General features: G+C 35.9%; 1 protein-coding gene across 2 annotated transcripts in view; it reads left to right on the forward strand.

Moving 5' to 3' along the window:
• The first annotated feature begins 4,630 nt into the window (after positions 1-4,630).
• Positions 4,631-19,656, forward strand: part of LOC148956663 (protein Wnt-4-like) — a 313,166-nt gene continuing 298,140 nt past the window's right edge. For both annotated transcript variants that reach the window (XM_089086579.1, XM_089086585.1), the window contains exon 1: positions 4,631-4,865. In XM_089086579.1, coding sequence (XP_088942705.1) covers positions 4,699-4,865 — 167 coding nt within the window. In that variant the 5' untranslated portion in view covers positions 4,631-4,698. The remainder of the gene's footprint in view (positions 4,866-19,656) is intronic.

A 19,656-nucleotide genomic window follows, 5' to 3' on the forward strand; every position in this document is an offset into this window, starting at 1 on the left:
CGCTCTTTCTCAAATCTATCCATTTTTTTTAGTCCTAACACTCTCAAAACCAGCTAAAGACTAACCAGATTTGTTTCTACTCTAAGAAATATACGCTAGTCAACAATAAAAAGAAAAATAACATCGATTTAGAAACAATTTAATTGAATTCCGTTGCAACAATATTATTTACTAATGCATTTTGCTCTCATCAATATATTTCGATAGCCCATCTAATGCTGACCAAAATCTCTTTATATGGACAATATTCACTTTTCCAGCAAGAAATAGTTGCTCTTCTTGCTTAAATTTGCTTAATGATATCACATATCTAACATACATATCGTCCCATTCAAGGCATAGTCTACAGCCTTCGGTTATTTCCATGGCCACATTGGGTACTCGTATGTCCTTGCTGCTACTGCCGGATCAATCATTAATCCCCAATAATGTAAATGCATCACTCATTTTTCTTTACTAATATCCTGTCAAATAAACCATTCTCTATGAATTCAATTCTCTTACTAATATGAATTGTAAAGAAAACCATTCCTTTTATTCAAATCCTATCACCAATCAAGTTATTGCATATGGAGTAACCTCCGCTCTCTGATTGGCTCCTAAAAAACGGATGTTGACTCAAAACCAGTCTGATTGATTTATATAATTACGACCATACTCTTAAAACATGTTAGACCACATTATACCTTGCCAACTTAAAAAAAAAAATTTCTACGTCAAACTGTGTGAGGGAGTACTGACTCTATTTCAAAAGGTGTAGAGCATCAAGCAAATAGTATGGGAATTCCTATAGCTTGAAGCAAAGTATAAGGTACTACTCTACTCACATCCAATCAAAATTTTGAGACAGCCTTTTTATTAAACGTAGTTTTAAGTTCTGGAAATTAGGTCTTTGAGGATGACAACTCCCCCACAGCCCTCAGGGCTAGGGCTGTAATTTAAGGATTCTCCGAATCCTTCCCATTATTTCTTATGGAAGGGATGCTCGTATAAACTTTAGATAGGGCTCATTTGACTGAAAATTGAAAGTTCTTGTTCACTTTTTAAGAGTCAAAAGAGATTGGAGGCTAACTAGCCGCCCCTCCTCCACGCCCTAAATGCATCAGATAAAAATTTTTAGATAGACATTTTGTTAAAATAGTTCAAAGTTCAGATAACAAAAAACTCCGCTGTCGACACAGCCCACCAGGACCCGAGGGTAGGCGTTGTAAGTTATGCCATGGGGCATCACTTATTAAGGGGGGGTTTATAACTTATTGGAAGGGGTTTTGTATGGGAAGAACACATAGGAAATCTATTATAATTATCCAATTATAAGGTTAAAATACATACTCTATGATCGATTCAAAATTGCTTTGGCACACAAAATCCTATTAAGGTCAATTCCAAACAGTCGTGACCCCTTTGTTTCAGCAAGTGAAATGGTCTAAACCCCCTTATTGGAGCTATTTTTTCAATCCATTCATTGTTGTCAATCGCTGTCCACAAGTTATACAAGCTGTCTATTGTTCATATATAAGGTATTTATCAAAGAGGTAATCGTATAGACTTTGAAAAAAGCCTCATTCGATTTAAATTGAAAGTTATATATCTGTTTTTAAATTCAAGAATAATAGGACAGTAAGCTCCCCCCCCCATGCCATTAAAACTTGAAACTTTTTGCAATAAAAAACGAACAAAAATTAAATAAAACAAACTTTCTGAAAAATAAGTTTTTCAAAGAAAAGTAAAGGCCATTACAAACTTAAGCTCAGGAGATACAGGCCATTACAAACTTTGCTATGATACCTGTTAAAATTCAAACTCAAAACGACCAGAAATTACTATTAAAGAATAAATGAAACTCAAAACGAACAGAAATTAAATAAACAATCATAGCAAAAAAACATACAACAAGTAATAATATAAATGAATAGGCAGATCTTAAAGCGAGTAATGCTTGGATTGAATATAAAAATCAAGCTTAAAACGAAAAAAATAATTTGTTATTAAAGCATAAATGAAACTTAAAACGAACAGAAATTAAATAAACAATCAATGCGAACAAACATACAATATATATTAATGTAAATGAATAAATAAATCTTAAAACGAGTGAAACTTAAATTGAATGTGCAAATCAAGTTTGAATCGAATAAAAATAACTGCAAACAAGAGTTTGGGTATCACCTCACTGCAGAAGCCTAAAACCTACTGCGTCATTGGCGCTTTACTGAAAACGAAACATATTCAGTAAGGTGCCTTACTGAAAACTATATTAGTCTTGAACAGTATTTGAAAGTATAAACAAAATCAAATTGAATATTAGATATATAATGATATTAATTGTTGAAAGATCCATCAGTTCAAGATTTTTTTTTCACTGTAATTTTTATTTGATTTTCGATGCTGTAAGAACTGGAAAAGAATAAATTTGTAATATACGAGTAATTCGTTTTCAGTGAAGCGCCAATGAAACAGAAGGCTTTAGGTTTTTACAGTTAAAGAAGGGAGCAGTATCCAAATTTTGTTTGTAGTGAAACTATATTTGTCTTGACCAATCTTGAAAAGAACTAAAAAATTAAACTGAATATTTGATGCTTAATGATATTAATTGCTAAAAGCTCATCAGTTCAAAATTTTACTGTAATTTTAATATTTATTTTCAATATTAAGCACAAAAGAAAACATTTTTAATATAATTCGTTTTTAGTAATAATCTTGTCAGAACTAAGATAGGCCTACATAATCTTATTATCCATAGAAACAAATCAGTTTTCTCTAGTATAACTTTGTATTTATGGCATTTCATGGCTGTTTTTTAATTTTCACTGTCATTTTTACTTGACTTGGGAAAATCAGCTAAAACGACTGCGACCGCTTGTGACTGCAGCTTCTTTCGAGTGTAAAGACTTCTGACTAAGACTACTTGTGACTGTAAATGCCACTACCTGTGCCTATAGCTACGACTACTTGCGACTGTCACTACTTGTGACTGTGACTGCGATTACTGGCAATTATGTCTGTGACTACTTGCGATTGCAACAACGACTACTTGGAACCGTAACTGTGACTAATTGCAATTGCAACTGCGACTACTAATAACTGCGAATACTTACAGCTGTGACTGCAACTACTTTCGACTGTGACAACTTGCGACTACAACTGCTTTTGAATGAGACTAATTGCGAGTGTGATTACCACTAATTGTGACTGCGAATGCTTGCTATTACGACGACAACTATTCTCGACGGGGATTACGACTATTAACTCCATTACTCCGACTGTAGATGCGATGAATTTGAAGATGCCTACTTGTCAGGTTTGTCATAAAAATTGATTATTATTTTAATATCAATTCATAAGAACAATATATTAGCCTACAGTCGTCTATTACAGCTAATTTTTCCATTGAATTCTCAATTCACAACATAATTATTATTTTTAATGTATACATTCATCACAAAAATGACCAGCCTGAATAGATCTGTAACTCATGGGAAAAAAAGGTACCCGAACATAGAAAAGCTAAAAGGGCCCAGTTCCTGTAATTTCTTATGTCGAGACAAAAGGCAAACAAATAAAAATAAAGATAATTTTAAATTGCCCAATTCAAGCTTTTTTTTGCGGTGGGGGGTGGGGGGGGGTGTTGAGACAAAAGTTGACAACTTGTTATACTCCCGAGAAACATGAGAACGTTTTGCTTTTAATTCTGCAGTTATCTCTTATGTTTATGTAGCTTACATTCTTTAAAGTTAGCAAAAGAAACTGAGTATGTAGAGGGTAGACACCATTCACTTTTATATAAATCTGTTTTAATGAATTTGTTCCAATTCCCACAAAAAAAGAAACAGAACAAAAAGATAAAAAAAAACAACAACAACGCAGATACATACATGTAAAAAGACTGAGGATCCTAGTAGTATCAATTGTGGAGGGAAGGAGGGCTTGTACTCTCCCTAGATTTTTTATCCCATTTAGATTTGGAAAAAATACTTTCTTTGGGGGTGTTTTCATTGAAAAATACCGCTTTTTGTATTTTAAATGAAAAAACCGAAAAAGCAACAAATTTGCCCCCTTGGATAGCAAAAATATATCTACAACCCAATATTTGTGAATTAACGCCATTGTATAAGCGTCATTCCTCTCATAAATTAGGGTATTTTTGGCATTTTGTCTCCGCACTTTTGAGTAAATTTGATAGTTGTTTTTTCTGTTTTGTTTTTGTTTTAGCCAAATCCTCTTATCCAAATTCAATTCAATATTGCATTCCCGACAAAATATACTTATACAATTGAATTGAACACCCATCCGGCAAGCTTTCAATTCTCCCTTCCCTCCAATATTACGAAAAAATGATCCTGCATTTCAACTCCTTGCACTTTGCAAATCCTCCGGGTCCTGAATATGAAAATCACTCTTCTGTCAGCGCTCTATCCCTCTGTAAGAAAGGCACTCCCCACGTAAGCCAGGTAATCCTCCACAGCCATTGCTCTTCTGTATTTCTATCAGCACGTTCTAACCAAAGGTGTGATTGGGCGAATGAAAATTGTTTCCACGTAATGATTGGTCAAATTCCTAAAATTACCTACTGGCGGGACTCTTTGATGGTACAAGTCTTCGCCGAAGCTGATGGCTTCGTTGAGGAACAGTACCTAAAAACCTGGGTTTGGATAATTATCTATGTTTGTCAACTTTGATTATAAATAATGTGAAGTGATGGAAGTCTCCGAATGTATTCATTGTTTAAATAACCGCCAATTTAAATGTTTAGAATCAAAAAAGAGAAAAAGTGTTGTGAAATGTACTCAAAATGTAAATTGTAGATGTGCATTTCTCCTGTTTATTCTATTTCTTCCCAGTTTGGCGACAGGAATTCAGTGGCTGTAAGTAAAATATTGTTTTTATTTAGCGTAAAACTATATATTAAGGGTAATGATTGCTTTCCTAATAATTTTGTAGATAAGTAGTTGAGCTGGGTTAATGAGACATTCGGAAATTTTTATGATTTTATATTTGAGTAAGAGGGGCAATTGAGGGCATGTGCGCCGTCAGGGGGGCCGTGCCCCCCTGAAAATTTGCGACTATAAAGTAATTATAATTAAAACAAAAGAAAAAAGCAGAATATGGAAAAAAAAAATAGAAAAAATATGTGTTTACCTGTTGTTGACTGCCTGCCAATAGGTTTTGACTTTATAACGACCGTGTAAGAGCTTAACTGTTGATAACATTCAATCAAAGAATCAGCTTTTTGTGGTGATCTTAAATAAGCATTTGGATATTAGTAATTGGTGCAGTTACTAGTACACAAGAAAGTTCCTATAATTAAAGAAAAGACAAGGAAAACAACTTAATAAGGGGTAATTTCGGTAAAAATATGCCGTCAACTTTTGCTTGCATTGCCAGATTACCCATGAGCTGATATATGAAGCCACTATAATCAGAAATGTTTCCCCTGAAGGGAATGCTGGAAGTTTTTGTATTTTCCCCCTGAACGGATACGGTTTTTGGTGTTTTATTATCATTTATTTATTTTTCCAGGAGTGATTGTATTTATCTAATTGTTGCTTTGAAAAAGATTTAATTTCTTTTTTAATTTTTTTTTGCCTTTAGAAAAATGTTTGTCTCTAAGCTTCATTAAATAAAAAAAAGAATTTTTTTCAACTGAAAGTAAGGAGCAACATTAAAATTTAAAACCAACAAAAATTATTATGCATGAGGGGGTTACCCCCCTCCTCAAAATCGCGCTCATCACGCTACAGTTTTTCGGCACTTAAAAAAATACTTGTTGTTCTAATTAAAAGACCCTTGCGTTCAGGAATTGTTTTTAAAGAATTTGGAAACAATTTAAATTTTAGCGTAAAGAGCGAGTTGTTGATGAGAGGGCACCCCCCCCCCCTCATATACGTCATAATTTCTGTTCATTTTAAGTTTTAATGTTGCTCCTTACTTTCAGTTCAAAAAACTTGTTTTTTTATTTAATTTCTGATCGTTTTTTAAATAATGCCCGGATACCTGACTCCAACTCCACGGAAAAATACCCCTTCCCACAGAAATATCCTCTGGGCAATTCAATCCTGGCAAGAATTTACCCCAGATAATTACCCTTAACATCTCCACGCCTAAAATGTAATCGGTATAGAAAAAGCAAGGCATATAAAGAAATTTCGCAAGGAATTCTGGCAAATTCACCAAGTGTAAAATTTCACCTAAAAAGTTCACCCCCTTGAACACTCCTTCTCCATGGGAAATTCTCCCCGCGTAAAATCCTCCCAGCAGAAGATTCTTCCTCCTCTCCCACCCGAAAAATGTATGCATATTCCCAATAACAAATAAAAAATGGGTAAATTTTATAACTTAAAAACCTTTCCCCAGGGGCTGTAGGGGGTCATTTTATCTCTAAAAACATATTTATTGGGCCTTTCAACTATGCTGAAGAAAAGAGCTATCTCAAAATTTTGATCGGATGATTTTGGGAAAAAGTGGCGTGGGAGGGGGCTTAGTGGCCCTCCAATTATTTTGGTCACTTAAAAAGGGCATTAGAAGCTTTCATTCCCATTAGAATGGCCCCTCACTCGACGGTCTATGCCCACTGAGTCGATCCGATCACACCTATGGGAAAAAAAAACAAAAACAAACAAATAAACACACATCCGTGATCTTTCTTGTGGCAAAAATTACAGAATTCCACATTTTTGCAGATATGAGCTTGAGACCTCTACAGTCCGGTTCTTTGATATGCTGAATCTGATGGCGTAATTTTCATTAAAATTCCGGGACTTTGAGGGTGTCTTTCTCCCTTTTTTAGAAAATCAGACAAATTTTCTCAGGCTCGTAGCTTTTGATGGGTAAAACTAAACTTAATGAAAATTATATATTTAGTCAGCATAATAAGCTAATTCTTTTGATATATCAATTGATCGCTCCGTACTTATATTTCATTACCACGAATTGTTTGATCACCCATCAAAATCCAAACAGAAATCATTGAAGTATTAATCGTTTTTTCGGCGTTACCAAAAGTACTGCATTCATAAAACTTTACAGTTTCATGAAATGTAACTAAACAAATAGAAAAGGGTTTTCAACTAAAGTAAGGAGCAAGCTTAAAACTTAAAACAAGCATAAATTACTCTGTATATAAGGGAGACTGCCCCCTTCTCAACACCTTGCTCATTAAACAAGAATATTTTTAGTCCTTTGAAAAATCTTATCTTTCCAATTGTAAATTTTCTTACCAAAAATGTGGAAAAAACCCAAAGTTCACAGTAAAACGTAAGGAGCTAAAGAGGATACAGCCCCCTTTGTATAAAGAATAATCTGTTCAAACAAGTTTCAAATATGTTTCTTCCTTTCAGTTGAAAAGCTCTTTTTTTATTTAATTTCTAATTGTTTTCAAAATCATACCCAGGTCTAAGCAAGATATTCTTTGAGAGACCTGTTCCTTAAATACCTGGTTACTTGCTTTTAAAATGTGTAAATCAATAATTGTACATTGATTAGTACCGTCATACATTTAAATTTGTAATTTCAATATTGGATAAAACTTGAGTATACTTAAAACATTGGCGAATAATAGTAATTTTGGTAAAAAGTAATTGTTATTATTACTATGAAAGAATTTCGGTTGGATGAAAAGGAGTATTATTGTTTGTATGGAAGGAAAATTCTGGGAGACTTTTGATCTTCTACATAACTGAAGCCATCACAACCCCTACAATAGGAGTTTCTTATCGATAAATACATTGCATACATTTTTTTAAATACCTTTAAAAACTTCATAGAAATAGAAATAGAAAATTCCCACCCCAAAGAAGTTTCCTGGCGGGGCTAGAAACCTGCCTTGCATTTTCCAACTCTATGCTGGTAGAAATGGGAATGTAACATTTTAGATGTATAGAGAAATAATTTAATTAATTTCTACTCCCTCTACCTCTTTCAGCAATTATCTGAAGCCTCGTAAAGAGTAAGCAGTTTGTCCATTAAAATGTATTTTTATAGGAACCCTACCCCCACCCAAACAATGACTTCCTCCCCCCCGCCTCCATCATAGCTGATACGCAATTACAGATCGCCAAACGTAACCTAATTTCATTAAAAATAAAGCGAATCAACTTGGCTGAATCCAGTACTGCCACCGAGTGGCATTACTTCTTTTACAACTGGAAGGCCTTATTCATAAGGCTTTACAGGCTTAAAAAGTTATTCATACTTTTGATTCAATTAGCTTCTCGGAATTTTAAATTGATGACAAATTCAACCTCTTTGGGGTAAAGTCGTAGTTTGGTGCCCTAAAATAGCGAGAAAACGATACTTTCCCCTGGCCCAATCTGCATGGTCAATTAATAAAGAGCTTTAAATTCACGTTTGAATGAGATCCCTCCTAATTATCTTGGACCTTCGATTTATACAAAAAAAAAACAAATAAACATGCATCGACAATATTTCTTCTGAAAAAAATGCGAAATTCCACATTTTGAAAATTGGAGCTTAAAACCTCTACGGCAAGGTTCTCTGATATGATGTATCTAATAAAGAGATTTTCAATAAGATCGCTTGATTTTTTTTGGCGGGAAGGGAAGAAGGTAAGAATCCTTACCTTCTCCTACATTTTCGTGAATTGGCACCCCTGCCACAGAGCAATTGGTTACACGACTTTTTGACCGTGGCGGACCAGCTTGTTGCGAGGCCTTTTATCTCAAGGAGTGTTGACTCTTCAGGATAATTTAGACAAAACACGCACGGGCTATTTTACTGCGTTAACCTCGAGTGCCTTTATGCTGCAAGTTGCTATTTATTATTCCAAAAGCAGTGCATTCACCCGTGTACACGAGGGTCTTGTAGTGTATATACTCCCTCTTAAACCTCAGTTTTTTAGCAGGTTTCCTCAAAAACATCTATACTATTCTAATCAATAACTGTTTTATTTAATATACCCCCTCCATTCACTCCGAAAAAATAATGTTTTCTTTCCTGTAACCTACATATTCAGCAAATCTACCATAACACCTAGCTTAATTTAACATCAAAATGCTGAGTTGCGCCTGGTTTAAACTTCAACAAATTTAGTATAACACAGAGATGTGTATTTTTTATTTTTAATTTTCTTTACTAATAACATGACGTCATATTGCATCATTCTTAAAGCAGCACACACAAAAGTTTGTGCTGTGGCACTCTGAGAAGAGATAAATCCCTAATGTCTGCCTATCCCCCCACATGTCTCCTATGAGCATTTTGAATTGGGGATTAGAGGTTGGCCACTCTTTTATTGGGTGAAAATTTGGATTGACCATTAGGTTTATATCTACGCCTTTTCTGAGGGGACGGAATTTTATCCTCTAACTTTAGTCAAAGGACCAATCCCTCCTTTTCCTAGAAACCAATAAAATGAAAGGGCCTAAGGCACCCAAAAGAAGTAGAAACCTTGATTAAAATTGTACCTCAAGCTAAAAGACATCTTTTGGGGGAGACAAACGGGGAGGGGGGAACTTGCCCCCAAAAATTTGGAGAAAATAATTATTATATAGCCCATGCCCCTTGTGTCTCTGGATTTAGGCCGCTCTTGCCCCCCTCCCAATAAAAATACTGGAGATACTCCCCTGCTCATACTCAATAATGCTAACACTATTACAAGAGTTTAGGGTGCCATTCCACGTGTCTGATTGTAACAAATCAATCTGTATAAATATAGGCGAATATATGTCTGTGTGTCTTGCATGCATTAAAACACCATTGATCCTATTGCCAAGACACTCCAAGAAGTTGTTGAGTACACCCTCGCAAAGGTTTTAGTTATAAAATTTTGCCCGAACCTTCTTTTCCAATGAATTAAATAAAAAAAACAAGTTTTTTTCAACTGAAAGGAAGAAGCGATATTAAAACTTAAAACGAACAGAAATTATTCCGTATATGGAAGGGGCTTTCCCCTCCTCAGCGCCTCGCTCTTTACGCTAAAGTTTATTATTGTTTAAAAAAATAAGGTTGTGAGACAAAGTCAAAATTTAGCGTAAAGAGCGGGGCGTTGAGGAAGGGACAGCCCCTTCCATATACGGAATAATTTCTGTTCGTTTTAAGTTGTAAAGTTGCTCCTTACTTTCAGTTAAAAAAACTTGTTTTTTTATTTAATTTTTGAACGTTTTTGAATTAATGCAGGTTTTGATTTTGGCTCAGCGTACATGAATAATTCAAACAAAATTTGCATATTAATTTTACTTTTATTTGGTTAAATGGCTTTCTCGAAAGTTATTAAATTTTATTTACGAACATGTTGTTTTTGTTTTTATTAATTAAAAGAACTTTTTCCACAAAATAAGTTTTTCAAAGAAAAGTAAAGAAGTCCATTAAACAAAAAATGAGTAAAATAAAATCAAATAGTCTACAAAGCGTGAAACTACCCCAAATCAGCATTGATAAATAAATGAAACCCAAAACGAACAGAAACTACAGTAATTAACCGAGTCAAACTCAAAACGAAAAGAAATTAGCACAAGTTGGGTGCAAAACCCCTGTGCCTTCCCAGAAAAAAATTTGCACTTTACTGAAAAAATATAAATGTTTTTACTTTTCTAACTTTAATAAATCAAATAATATTAACATTTTGATTACTAAATTTCAGTATATGTATATTAAACTGACAATGCACATCCATTTGTATTTTTTTAGTAAAGTGCAAATTTTGTTCTGGCCTTGGGAAGGCAAAGGGGTTTTGCGCCCAACTTATGCTAATTTCTGCTCGTTACGAGTTTGACTCGGTTAATCATTGTAATTTCTGTTCGTTTTGGGTTTCATTTATTTATCAATGCTGATTTGTGGTAGTTTCACGCTTGGTAGATTATTTGATTTTAGTTTTGCTCATTTTTTGTTTAATGAAGTTCTTTACTTTTCTTTGAAAAACGTATTTTGTGGAAAAAGTTTTTTTTAATTAATTTCTGTTCGTTTTATATTGACATAGTCTTTTCAGGGAAAAAGAAAATAATACTTTAAATCTTATCGTTTTTTAAGACTTTATAGTTTGGCCTGCTTTTTGTATGCCGGGGAAAAAATTTCAGCAATTTTTAACAGCATACACCCTTTTAAAAATCTGGACACAAATAGTACTGTTTAATTTAGTTTTATAACTTCTCTAGTTGACCTGTAATGGAAAACTTGATACCATTCGCAAAAAAATCTGTTTACTTTCTTTGATAGCTTGGATACACTTACGCTATTTGGATTTGGTTAAATTTTAAGAGCAGAAGTTGCCCTGAATGTTTGAACATAATACCCTCAGTGGTTCTTGGGATAGTGCTGAGATGCCTTATTGGGAATTAGCATTATCTCAGTGCATTTTGATTTAATTTAAAGGCAACATTTAGTTCTTAAACATATAAAAATTGGATTTGAGGAAGACTAAAATCTATTCTATAAATCATTTGCAACAATTTTCTATATAAACCTTATATGCCCCCAGGGCATAACTAACAACCCTTGCACTGAGGGCTCTGTGGGGGCTATAATCCTAAAAGACCTCATTTCCAGAACTTTCAACTACGTTGAACAAAATGGATATCTCAAAATTTTGATCGAATGTGTTTGGGAAACAGTGGGCGTGAGAGGGGCGTTAGTCGCTATCCAATCACTTTCAACTATTAAAAAAGGCACTAGCCCTTTCAATTTCCAATTGAATGAGCTCTTTTGAAGTTTCTACGACAACACTTTCAATAAAAACTTTATATGCCCCCAGGGCATAACTTACAACCCCTGCCCTGAGGGCTGTGGGGGAGGGGTTGTCATCCTTAAAGACCTAATTTACAAAACTTTTAACTACGTTGAATAAAATGTATATCTAAGAATTTTGATTGGATGTGTTTTGGGAAAAGGTGGACGAGAGAGGGGGGTTAGTTCCCGTCAAATCACTTTTCACTATTAAAAAGGGTAACAGCCCTTTCAATTTCCAATTGAATGAGCCCCTTTTGAAATTTCTGCGACAAAGATTTCAATAAAAACATTCTATGCCCCCAGGGAATAACTCATAATCCTTGCCATGAGGGTTGTGGGGGAGTATCCTCCTTAAAAATATGTTTTCTATGTGGAAATCAACTACCCTGAACAAAATGGCTAGCTCAAAATTTTGATTGAATATGTTTGGGGGAATAATGGGTGTTGGAAGGGGGGGCTAGGAGCCCTCAAATCAAGTTCAACTATTAAAAAGGACACTATCCCTTTGAATTTCCAGTCGAATGGGCTTTTATTGAAGTTTCTACGACAAAGCCTTCTTTAAAAACCTTATATGTTCCCAGGGCATAACTTAAAACTCTTGCGCTGGTGGATGTAGGGGATTGTACTACTCAAAAACATATTTTCTATCTTGAAATCAACTACAATGAACAAAATGGCTATCTCAAAATTTAGATTGGATGTGTTTGGGGGAATGAAGGGTGTGAGGGGGGGGGGGACCTAGTTGCACTCAAGTCACTTTCGACTATTAAAAAGGTAGCCCTTTGAATTTCCAATCGAATGAGCCTGTTTTGAAGTTTCTACGACAACGCCTTCTATAAAAACCTTATATGCCCCCAGGGCATAACTTAAAACCCTTCCCCTGAGGGTTGTGGGGGAGTGTCCTCTTCAAAACATATTTTCTATCTGGAAATCAACTACACTGAGCTAAATGGCTATCTCAAAATTTTGATTGGATGTGTTTGGGGGAATGATGGGCATGGGGGAGGGGGCTAGTTGCACTCCAATTACTTTCGACTATTAAGAAGGGTACTAGCGCTTTGAATTTCCAATCGAATGAGCTTGTTTTGAAGTTTCTAAGACAATGCCTTCTACAAAACCCTCATATGCCCCCAGGGCATAACTTAAAACCCTTGCCCTGAGGGCTCTGGGGGAGTGGCCTCCTCAAAAACATATTTTCTATTTGGAAGTCAACTACGCTGAACAAAATGGCTATCTACAAATTTTAATTGGATGTGTGTGGGAGAATGAAGGGCGTGGGGGGGGTCTAGTTGCCCGCCAATCAATTACGACTATTAAAAAGGGTTTTAACCCTTTGAAATTCCAATCGAACGAGCCTGTTTTGAAGTTTCTTCGACAACGCCTTGTATAAAAACCTTATATGCCCCCAGGGTATAACTTAAAACCCTTGCCCTGAGGGTTGTAGGGAGTGTCCTCCTCGAAAACATATTTTCTATTTGGAGATACAGTATGCTGAACGAAATGGCTATCTGAAAATTTTGATTGAATGTGTTTGGGGGAATGATGAGCGTGGGGGGGGGGCTAGTTGCCCTTCAATCACTTTCGACTATTAGAAAAGGGTACTAGCCCTTTGAATTTCGAATCGAATGAGCCTTTCTTGAACTTTCTACGACAACGCCTTATATAAAAACCTTATATACCTCCCAGGGCATAACTTAAACTCTTGCCCCGAGGGTTGTAGGGAAGTTTCATCCTCAAAAACATATTTTCTATTTGGAAATCAACTACGCTTGACAAAATGGCTATCTTAAAATTTTGATTGGATGTGTTTGGGGGAATGATTGGCGCAGGGGGGGGGCTAGTTGCCCTCCAATCACTTTCGACTATTAAAACGGGCACTGGCCCTTTGAATTTCCAATCGAATGAGCCTTTTTAGAAGTTTTTACGGTAACGCCTTCTATAAAAACCTTATATACCCCTATGGCATACTTTAAAACCCTTGTCCCAAGGGTTGTGAGGGAGTGTCCTCCTCAGAAAAATATTTTCTATCTGGAAATCAACTACGCTGAACAAAATGGCTATATCAAAATTTTGATTGGATATGTTTGGGGAATGATGGGCGTGGGGGGGGCCTAGTTGCCCTCCAATCACTTTCGACTATCAAAAAGAGCACTAGCCCTTTTAGTTTCCAATCGAATGAGCCTTTTTTGAAGTTTCTACGACAACGCCTTCTATAGAAAAACTTATATACCCCCAGGGCATAACTTAAAACCCTTGCCCCGAGGGTTGTGGGGAGTGTCCTCCGCAAAAAGATATTTTCTATGTGGAAATCAACTACGCTGAACAAAATGGCTATCTCAAAATTTTGATTGGACGTATTTGGGGGAATGATGGGCGTGGGGGGGGCTAGTTGCCCTCCAATCACTTTCGACTACTAGAAAGGGCACTAACCCTTTGAGTTTCCAATGGAATGAGCCTTTTTTGAAGTTTCTACGACAACGCCTTCTATAAGAACCTTATATGCCCTCAGGGCATAACTTAAAACCCTTGCCCTGTGGGTTGTGGGGGAGTGTCCTCCGCAAAAACATATTTCCTATCTGGAAAACAACTGCACTGAACAAAATGGCTATCTGAAAATTTTGATTGGACGTATTTGGGGGAATGATGAGCTCTGGGGGGGGCTAGTTGACCTCCAATCACTTTCGACTATTAAAAAGGGCACTAGCCACTGAAATTTGAAATCGAATGATCTCTTTTCGAAGTTTCTGCGACAACTCTTTCGATACGAAGTGCCCGGGTATGGAGAAAAACAAAAAAAAAAAAAACACATTGTGCCCGCATCGTTCTTTACTTACGTGCTGCCTATGATTAGTAATAAATATACGTAACTTACGAATTAACATACGTAACGAACTTCTATATTCATATATTTTTAATACGTATATTAGGGGGTTCGCCCCCTAGTACCTTGCTCTTTGCGCAAAAGTTCGAATTTTGTTCCAATTCTTTAAAAATGACCTCTTAATCACAAAGGCCGTTAATTAGAATAAATAGCTGTTATGAAAGTACAAAAAAATCTTTGGCTTAAAGAGCGAGGTATTGACTAGGGAGCGAACCCAATCATATATGTAATAATTTCTGTTCGTTTTAAGTTTTGATGTTGCTCCTTACTTTCAGTTGAAAAACTTGTTTTTTTAAAATTTAATTTCTGATCGCTTTTTACATAATGCTGGGAAATCTGGCGCCCCCGTCATAGCAATGCCCCTTCCCCCAGTGAAAACTTCCTCCATTGAAAGATCCTCCCACATAACCCCCGACCCCACACTACCAGAAGAAATCCCCCCTGAAAACGTCTGTATACTTCCCAATAACCAATACAATATGTAAACATTGGGTAAAGTTCATAACTTTCAGCCCTCCCCCGGGGGCTTTGGGGGATTAAGTCATCCTAAAAGACATATATTTTCGACCATTCTGAACAAAATGGCTATCTCAAATCAGGTGACTTCGTGAAAAAAATGAGTGTGGGAGGGGGCCTAGTTGCCCTTCATTTTTTTGGTCACTTAAAAAGGGCACTAGAACTTTTAATTTCTGTTCGAATGAGCCCTCCCACGGTATTCTAGGACCACTGGGTCAATATGATCACTACTGGTAAAAAAACAACAAATAAACATTGACTAAACTTGATGAAACTGATATATTTGAAATCAGCATTAAAATCTGATTCTTTTCTTGTATCTATTGGTATCATAATCCTGTTATTTAGAGCCTCGGTTACTATTGAGCCGGGTCGCTCCTTACTTATAGTTCGTTACCACGAACTGTTTGATTCTCTGAATTTGGTATTCAACGGTCTTATTAATTTGGTAAAAATCAATTATTATTTTTCATGTGGGGATAGTTGTCCAGGAGGATTTTTTTCGGGGGAGAATTTTCCGTCGGGGAGGGGGAATTGTCGGGGGTATTTTCCATATTAAAAATGAATTTGATACGGACATTTTTTCCGACTCCTCGCATGTGTAATCAAAATAAATTAATTAGGTAATTTATATAAATATAAGGACAACTTAATTCAGTCTGGAATTGACTCTATTTTGGAAAGCATGACTTCTGAAAAAAAAAAAAATCGATGTTCGTGTTTATCAATTCAGTGCTTTAGCACGTTTTTTTATTTATGGACTTGATTCCTCAATGAAGGGAAAATTGTCAGGGAGAAATTTTCCGGGGGAGGGAGAAGATTTTCAATTATTTTTAAATTTAAAACATGATTGTTATTAATACCCAGGGCTGAATTTTCCGCAGGGGAGAATTTTCTGCGGGAGTGTTTTTGTCTTTCTTTATGGATGTTTATTTTCTGTAGGGTAGGAATTAATCTCTCATTTCCCTTCATTTAGACTAAGCCTGAATAAGGTGCTGCAGGGTGGTACCTCTCTTCTTATTGCAGAGAAATGTTTCTGATATTTATTTTTGAAGCTTCATTTAACTAAACTGATTCGCTTCATATTTCATAAAACAATTTGCAACGAAGTGCAAGTACGTATCAGCTATTATGAAGGAGGGGTGGTGGATCATTTTGTAGGTGGGGGCAAATGCCCCAACGACTATATTTTGATACCGAAACATCCTAACTCTCGTTGATCCTTCAGATTACTATAGAATTCTCCTAGGGAACTAATTGCGGTAGAAATTGAATTGCAATCCCTCTTGATTTCTGGGAATATTTCTGGTCCACGCCTTAGTTATGAAAGTAAAGAGTAACATTAAACCATAAAACGAGCAAAATTTATTGCATATGGGAGGGAGGATGTCCCCCCCCCTTTTGTGGTTATAGAAACTTTGGAGGATGCTCCTTCGATTGGAAATTCACCTCTAGTGCCTTTTTCGACAGTCAGAAGTGATTAGGAACAACAAGCCCCAGTCCTAGAACTATTTATTACAAGTGGCCCATTTTTAACCCGTTAATGTATCTGATCGGTGGCATGAAACTTTTAGAGGTTGCTTTCTAGGTTAAAAAGATCCTCAGCATTTTCTGTTGGCAGGGGAAGGGGTTAGGGGCCTGGAAAGATAGCCCCAAAAACTATTTTTCTTATCAATTTCAAACTTAGAGCCGTAAGTCATTGGGCCAAGGAAACTAATGTACAGAGAAATTATTCACAGGATTGGTCACTTTGAATTTGGTCCCTTCTCTAAAAAAGAGGGTTCAAAAAAGCTCCAAGTCTTTCCGATTGGCCTGAAACTTATACGAAACTTTGGGCTAAGGCGACTCCAAAGCAGAAGGGAAAAAATTACTTCCTCTTAAAATACAGCCCCAAAAAGGGCGAGAAAAGTGCCAAAACCTTTTTCTTACCACTTCAGATGGAAGGGGCTATTTTAAAAAATTAGGAAAGGGTTCATTCAGTTGAAAATTGTAAGTTTGTGTCTGTGTGTGCTTTGTAAAGGCCGAAGACTACTGGAGCTACTGGTTTCTTGGCAATAGGATCAATGGTGTTTTAATGCATGTAAGACACACAGACATACATTCGGTTATATTTATACAGATTGATTTGTAACAATCAGACACGTGGAATGGCACCCGAAACTCCTGTAATAGTGTTAGCATTATTGAGTATGAGCAGGGGAGTAGCTCCAGTATTTTTATTGGGGGGGGGCAAGAGGGGCCTAAATACAGAGACACAAGGGGCATGGGCTATGTAATAATTATTTTCTCCAAATTATTCAGGAGGATAATTGCCCCCCCCCCTTGTCTCCCCCAAACGACGCCCCTGAGCATGAGGTACAATTTTAATCAAGGTTTCTACTTCTTTTGGGTGCCTTAGGCCCTTTCATTTTATTGGTTTTTAGGAAAAAGGGGGAGTGGTCCTTTGACTAAAGTTAGAGGATAAAACTCCGTCCCCTACGGAAAGGCGTAGATATAAACCTAACGGTCAATCCAAATTTTCACCCAATAAAAGAGTGGCAAACCTCTCACCCCTAATTCGAAATGCTCATAGGAGACATGTGGGGAGGATAGGCTGACATTAGGGATTTACCTCTTCTCAGAGTGTCACAGCGGAAACTTTTGTGTGTGCTGCTTTAAGAATGATGCAATATGATGGCGTGTTATTAGTAAATAAAAATAATAATAAAAAATACACATCTTTTTGTCATCCTAAATTTGTTGATGTTTAGCCAGACGGAACTCAGTATTTTGGTGTTAAATTTAGCTAGGTGGTATGGTAGATTTACTGAATATGTAGGTTACAGGTAAGAAGACATTATTTTTTTTGGGGTGAATGCAGGGGGTTTATTAAATAAAACAGTTAGTGATTAGAATAATATAGATATTTTTGAGGAAATCTGCGAAAAAACTAAGGTTTAAGAAGATGTATACACTCCAAGACCCTCTGTACACGAGTGAATGCACTGCTTTGGGAATAATAAATTGCAACTTGCAGCATAAAGGCGCTTGAGATCAACGCAGTAAAATAGCCCGTACGTTTTTGTCTAAAGTTTCCTGAATAGTTAACACTCCTTGAGATAAAAGGCCTCGCAATAAGCAGGTCCGCCACGGTCAAGAGTCATGTAATTTATTGCTCTGTGGCAGGGGTGCCAATTCACGAAAATAAAGGAGAAGGTATGGATTATTTTTTATTTAATGAAGATATGAAACAATGTGGCTTTTAAAATCTGGGAGGTAGATCTTTTACATGTCAATATCAGAATTTTGAAAACTAGATATTTTTCATTCCAATTTATACTGTCAGATGCCGTAATGACAAAACAAAAGTGTCTACAATATCTCTATCATTTTCTTGAAAAACATTGAATGCAGTTGATGAAGATGGTGCTTTGTATTCTACTGTTTCAATTGTTTAGGCTTGGGTAGAAGGTACTCAGCTAATCTCATTCCTGGCAAAAGCATTACAGTCAAAGGTAGTATTAAGGAATGGCCATTTTTATTGCAGCTTTATACACCATTTTCCCCTTTTCACGTTTTTAAATGCCCGATAAAGATTGAGCAGCATTAAGGAAGCACATTATCCCTAAAACAGCATGGCATTAATGCTAATCGTCCAGATCAGTTTTCTATAGGGTGTAGATCTACAATTATTGTCAACTATGTTGGCGAACATGTAAACCTCAACAACAGTATGCAACCTTATTCTAAACATCAAAATTATTTCACTTCAAATTCTAATAGAATAGTTTACTTATAAATCCTAACTGTAGTATTAAACTAACTTTCTTTAATACCTCAGAGAAATTATGAAACTCTTAAAACCTTTGTAGTTATAAAAGTGGCTGCCGTAAGTCTGTAACTCTATTAGAGGATCTATGGTGCACAGCGGAGTAGTTTTTTATCAGAGTTTTTAGTTACTTAGTAGTTTTAGGAAATTAATTTATTGATCGTCTAACTGGTCTTTTTTCCTCAAATTCAAAATACCTAAAAAGGGGAGGATTTTTTCATTTCTTGGGGAAGATGGGGTGAAACGAAGACGGATACACGAACTAGAGTTACAGTGGCTGCTTTATAATTACCAACTTTTTATCTCGTAACTCAAACTGAAAAAATAACAGCTCGCACGATTGTTGCTCGTTTTAACCAACAATATGTGCCATAAAATCCTTTTTTAATAAGAGAAGAGGATTGCTGATGAGCCAAGGCACACGAGAACAGATTGTTGGACAAGTATAGTTGCGTTTTTTTTTTGTCTCCTATCTTCTGTTGCCTTGATTCATTTTCCATTTTTTAAAGTGAGCCTTTCTCCTAAGGCCTGTAAAGAAAGGAGAACGATGATTCTGAGGTCACTTCTTCTATCTCCTCTTGGAATTAGCATAATAATCAAATATAATATGGAACATGACTAACAATTATGCAACCGTGAAAGTTTCAAGAATTGAAAACCCATTTTGGAATTTAAGGTTATAAAATACGGTTAAATTTCAAAAAAATGTAAAAATATGAATTAGGTTGTCTTTTGGTCATGGTCTGAGGAAAAAATTGGCAGAACTACTGTG

Source organism: Artemia sp. Qi Xiang Cuo, chromosome 1 (genome assembly GCF_049724085.1).
Source record: "Artemia sp. Qi Xiang Cuo chromosome 1, ASM4972408v1, whole genome shotgun sequence".
In the NCBI taxonomy this organism is placed as follows: Eukaryota; Metazoa; Arthropoda; class Branchiopoda; order Anostraca; family Artemiidae; genus Artemia; species Artemia sp. Qi Xiang Cuo.